The following is a 4,975-nucleotide window of genomic DNA, read 5'->3' as shown; positions in this document are numbered from 1 at the left end:
CCATTTTAACCATTTTTAAGCATGCAGTTCAGTGGCATTAAGTACATTCACAATGTTGTGCAACCATCACCACCATCTGTCTCCAAAATGTTTTCATGTTCCCAAACTGAAACTCTGTCCCCCATTAGATGGCTCCCTCTTCCCCCAGCCCCCAGCCCCTGACAACCATCATTCTATTTTCTGTCTCCATGAACTTGGCGACTTAGCCACCTCATATAATGGGAATCATACAGCACTTGTCCTTTTGTGACTGGCTTATTTCACTTAGTACAATGTCTTCAAGGTTCATCAGTGTTGTAAGATGTGTCAGAACTTCATTCCTTTTTTTTTTTTTTTTGGGGTACCAAATTACTTTATTTGAAGGAATGGTACAAATCCAAGAACTTAAGTAGATGTTTTGGTACAACTTATAGAAAAGGTAAAGGTAACCCCAACATGCATGCACTGCCTCGGTGGCTCAGGGAAGTCACCCGGTGGCTGAGGGAAGCTGGCCCAAGACTTAGCTCTCGTCACACTCTCCCAGGGTGTGCTTGTCAAAGAGATACTCTGCCATGCCAGATTCGGGGGCCCCCATCCTGCGAAGGTTGGTTACGTGGTCACCCAATTCTTTGATGGCTTTCACCTGCTCATTCAGGTAATGAGTCTCGAGGAAGTCACACAAGTGGGGGTCATTTTTGTCAGTGGCCAGTTTGTGCAGTTCCACTAGTGACTCATTCACATTTTTTTCCAAGTGTAATGCACACTCCATTGCCTTCAGCCCATTCTCCCAGTCATCCTGGTCTGGTTTCTTGATGTCCTGAAGGAAGATCCGGCCGCCTCGTTGGTTCTGCAGCTTCATCAGTTTCTCAGCATGTTCCCTCTCCTCATGAGATTGGTGAAGAAAATATTTGGCAAAGTTCTTCAAAGCCACATCATCGCGATCAAAATGGAAAGACATGGACAGGTACACATAGGAGGCGTGGAGCTCCAGGTTGATCTGACGGTTGATGGCGGCCTCCGAGTCCTGGTGGTAGTTCTGGCGCACCTGCGAGGGGAACGCGGTCGTCATGGCGGACGGCTGAGGAGAGGAGAGGGCGGCGGCGGCGGGAGCCTTGCGGCGGGCCGAGGGCGCTGTGAGGAGGTGAAGGAGGGCTGACTCTGGGTGGCCGGCCGGGGCGGGGAGCGAGCGCCGGGTTCCGTTCAAGCACTGTTGAAGCAGGAAACCGCGGCAACTCCGACGAAGACTGTCAGAACTTCATTCCTTTTTAAGGCCAAATAATATTCCAGTGTGTGGATATACCACATTTTGTTTATCCATTTATCTGTTGTTGGGCACTGGATTGCTTCTGACTGGAAATGGCTTTTAAAACAATGTTTTAGCTGAGAACAAATATTGATTGTTGACTCATAGAGACAAACTGTTTTAAGCTTGCTTTATGGGATCATCAGGTATTTTTGGATAAAGATGTTATTTTATAGATTCAGGGTCCAAACGTTTCATATAGGATTGTAGTCAAGTTGCTCAGATATAGATCTAAACCAAGTCAGTGGCAAAATATTCTGGAGGCGTAAATTCTATCCTTTAAATACATTTGATTGCCAAGTATATATTCTGCCTGTGGGAACCTACCACCAATAATCCTGAGAAAGTGAAAGGTGTATAAAGGCAAAAAACATAGTTTGTTTTTCTAGGATCATGTATCTTGAAACTTTTCTGGTCTTAATTTAGTCTTTGATACAACTGGTGTTTTACCAGAGTCAGAATCCAAGGAGAACCCACCTTGGTAGTGGCCAAGTTTGCAAAGTTGTTCTAACACCACAGAGGATGCACAACGGTTAAATAGTCAAATCCAGGGCTGCTGCCGGCAGGCAGGGTGTGCCAGAGGAGCAAGCCAGCCATGTTTCCGCAGAAGTGGGGAAGGGAAACAACTTCTATTTGCATTCACAAATTATTATTCCTGTCAAAGGGAGCAAGCTTTTAAGTTTCCTATCTTCCACTAGGATCTTTGGGGAACACAGAGGTTTCAGGCAGAGGTATTCGGGGAGAGACAGAAAGCCACAGTCATGTAGGAGAAAAAGCCGGTCCTGAGGTGATAAATGACGGGCTAATAGGCATTCAACAGAGAGCCTGAGAGAAAAGCAAGCCCTCTCCTGTGACGACAATAGATGGAGATGCGTTTTAAAATCCGAGGCCAAAAGACAGAGATTTTCTGAAATTAGTAATAATGACACTGATATCAGGAAGGAACCATTCCAGCACAGAATGGCATGGAACAAGAACAGCCCGGGACGCAGAGGATCAGCAGAACCTGGATCATGTGAGAGGAAAAATAAATCCCCACAGGACCAGACAAAGGCGGTTCCCCGTCACATCTGACTAAGGCTCTTCACCTGTTCCCCAAGGAGGAGATCGGAGGTCAACATCCGAACCGCGCTGTAAATTTCTTACTGCTGCTGCTTATATAATTAAGTTTATAGAACTGTATGTTAAACTGTATGTAGTTCTCCTTCCACAATGCAGATTCATTGATTTCCAGCCCATCTTTTTCTTGTCTTCATGATGCCCTGAGTTAGAGAGCCTCTTCAGGTGTTCTTCTAGACTGATTTGTGAGCCAGCTGGAACCTTCTGACTTGTGCAGGCGAAATTCTTGTCCTGAGCATCGTCCTTATGGAGGACAGACTTTGCCTGGAGTGCTTCTGTCTGTGTGTGCTGTGCATTACCCCACCATTGTTTATGGAAATGCTAATTTAGCTTCAGTTTACTGCCTCAACAGATTTCTGTGTTCTACCATTGTTTTAGTTTTTCCAGTTCTTTCTTGATGCTCCTAAAGATCCCAGGTAATGCAATGCAGGAGTTGGGAGACATACACTGTACCAAGAACACTCTTGAATAGCAAACGAGAAGAGAAAAGGCTAGCTAGGCTAGTAATCACCAGACTGACGTTGAGAACTGGGTAGAGGCTATTTACAATGATAATACAGCAGCCTGAACACAGGGCACATAACGTCTTCAGCTGGCTGCAGGTCAGCAGCTGCTTTTTGACGTACAACCCTTAAAGCTTATTAAAGCAATTAGTCTTTTGAGTTGTCTAACTCTTTCCTCCCAAAGCCTGCTAACACACCGTTGTGCAGAGCAGTTGCTCAGCTAAGGTAACGTGTCTCTTTGACAGAGCTGCTCTGCCAGTGTGTGTTTCCCTGTGCTCACTGCCCTCAGAAGCCGGCATGCCTTCTGGCTTCCATGTGTGGAGACGCTGGAAGTTATTTTTCTCCTCAAATTCTTTCTTTCGGGAGGGGGTGGGAAGGGACGGGAAAAGGAAAAATGGATAAGGGTAGCCTCATTTTCCGTGGAGTTAGAACTAACTGCCTTTTGTTTTTAGTTGATTGCTCAGAGGCCTGGTTTCTGGGATGCAGTATGGTTTTTTCGTTCATCAAGTTCTGACTCACGATTGGTTTTCTGGATCACCTCGGGTGGGACCTTTCCCTTAGCTTCTGTTTTGACATCTGTGAATTGGAAAATTCCAGGTCATTTCTCTGTGTACTTCACAGGCATATAGAGCAACCAATACTGCTGGATTTTATACGCTAGAATAAGTATTTGGGGGAAGAGTCTAGACTCAGTTTCCTGTGATGTTTTCATAGATATGAAAGGCAACCTGAGAACATTTACATTTCCATGCCTTCTTACCTGTGACAGAACTATAGTCCAGAGAAGGTATATGACTTGACAAAGGCCGTAGAATGGCTTCATGGCTGAGCTGGGTGTAGGACTCAAAGACTCTGACTCTCAAACCACGTCTCCGCCACCCCTCATTATACTTTCCTCTTTCCCTGTTGCCTTTGTTTAATGAATCTTGTCAATTCTGAAATCCTAGACCTTTAGGCTCCTGTGCAAACCACTCAAAAATGATTCTATGTAGATTTGAATATAATTAAACCTGCTTTTCCTTAACAATGTGGTAAGATTGACATTTTAGCAGCTTAAGTCCTTTTTTTTTTTCCCTGACAGATTATTTTCTTTATTCAGATAAAGCCTGTGTTCTATTTTGAATGCTGGGAGAATTTAGATTTTTTTTTTTCATTTAGAGTTTGAGGCAATTAGAGCCACAAATTAATTTCCTACATTAAGAGGAATGTTTTGTCTTCTGTTCTGCACCTGCTCAACCCCATTTCCAGGGATTTGAGGATTGTAGTACTAAAGAGGAAGAAGACATTTTTAGGCAAGTTCAGAGGGAATAACTAATGGCTAATCAATAACTATGGAGTATTTCAAAACTCTAAAGAGACATGATATAGTGTTGTGGAAAAGAGTGGGACCACTTAGTTGTGGTTTCACTTGTGTAGGGTTACTGGAAAGATCCAGAATTGACTATCAAGCATCAAACATCTCCACCTATATGTCTTTTAGTCAAACTCAACAACAAATTCATGTGTCCGCCTTACCTCTCTGCCCTACTCCCAAACTTGCTTCTTCTCTCGTATATCCAGTCTTTCTTAAGGATGTCAATGTCCAGAGTCATCAGATCCGGAGATCTTGGTGCTGTCCTTGGTCCTCCTTCTTCCTCACTCTCCATAGGGGATGAGGGTTGGCTTCTTACCCACCATCCCTTTCTTCCCTCTCCCACTGCTCACAGCACCCAGATTTCCTTTGGGGAATCACTCCCCTCACCCTGTATTTGCTGTGTGCTTTGGGTAGAATTTACTGTGCCCCTGGCCCAGGCAGTGGGCTCTGATTTGTTAGCATCAATCAACATAATTCCATCTCTCTTGCCGCAGAGACTGGCTCAGAAGTCCAAGCCATTCAATGTATGGCCCTGCCCTGGACCAGAGCTTAGCTCAGTTCAGTCCAAATGGAGTAAATGCAGGAATTTTGTATGAGGGTTAGAGGAAAGAAAACCTCTTTTTTTTTTTTTTTTGAATGGGGTGGTATGCAAATATGAGGTCTGGAGAAGCTGAGCCCACTTTGCTACCATGAAGCAAGCCAGTGTGAGGATACAGC

At 44.6% G+C, this 4,975-nt stretch overlaps 1 protein-coding gene across 1 annotated transcript; it reads right to left on the bottom strand.

The window, feature by feature from the left end:
• Positions 1-338: 338 nt before the first annotated feature.
• Positions 339-4,550, bottom strand: LOC124236758 (ferritin heavy chain-like). The gene is made up of 2 exons (XM_046655731.1): positions 4,420-4,550; positions 339-1,232 (listed from the first exon to the last, which is right to left on the bottom strand). Exons 1-2 carry the CDS (start codon positions 4,548-4,550, stop codon positions 500-502), a joined length of 864 nt encoding a protein of 287 aa, XP_046511687.1. The 3' UTR covers positions 339-499.
• Positions 4,551-4,975: the final 425 nt, after the last annotated feature.

The sequence above is a fragment of the Equus quagga genome, chromosome 3 (assembly GCF_021613505.1).
Source record: "Equus quagga isolate Etosha38 chromosome 3, UCLA_HA_Equagga_1.0, whole genome shotgun sequence".
Taxonomy (NCBI): domain Eukaryota; kingdom Metazoa; phylum Chordata; class Mammalia; order Perissodactyla; family Equidae; genus Equus; species Equus quagga.
Note: the sequence above shows the minus strand (reverse complement) of the source record. Positions and strands in the feature narration are given on the sequence as shown.

What these genes read in the sequence shown, in the direction of transcription:
- LOC124236758 (XM_046655731.1), bottom strand. Translation starts at nt 4,550, where the DNA reads ATGGAGAGTGAGGAAGAAGGAGGACCAAGGACAGCACCAAGATCTCCG. An exon ending in TTTGGGAGTAGGGCAGAGAG is followed by an intron (nt 1,233 to 4,419) that starts GTAAGGCGGACA and finishes AAAGGAATGAAG; the next exon opens with TTCTGACAGTCTTCGTCGGA.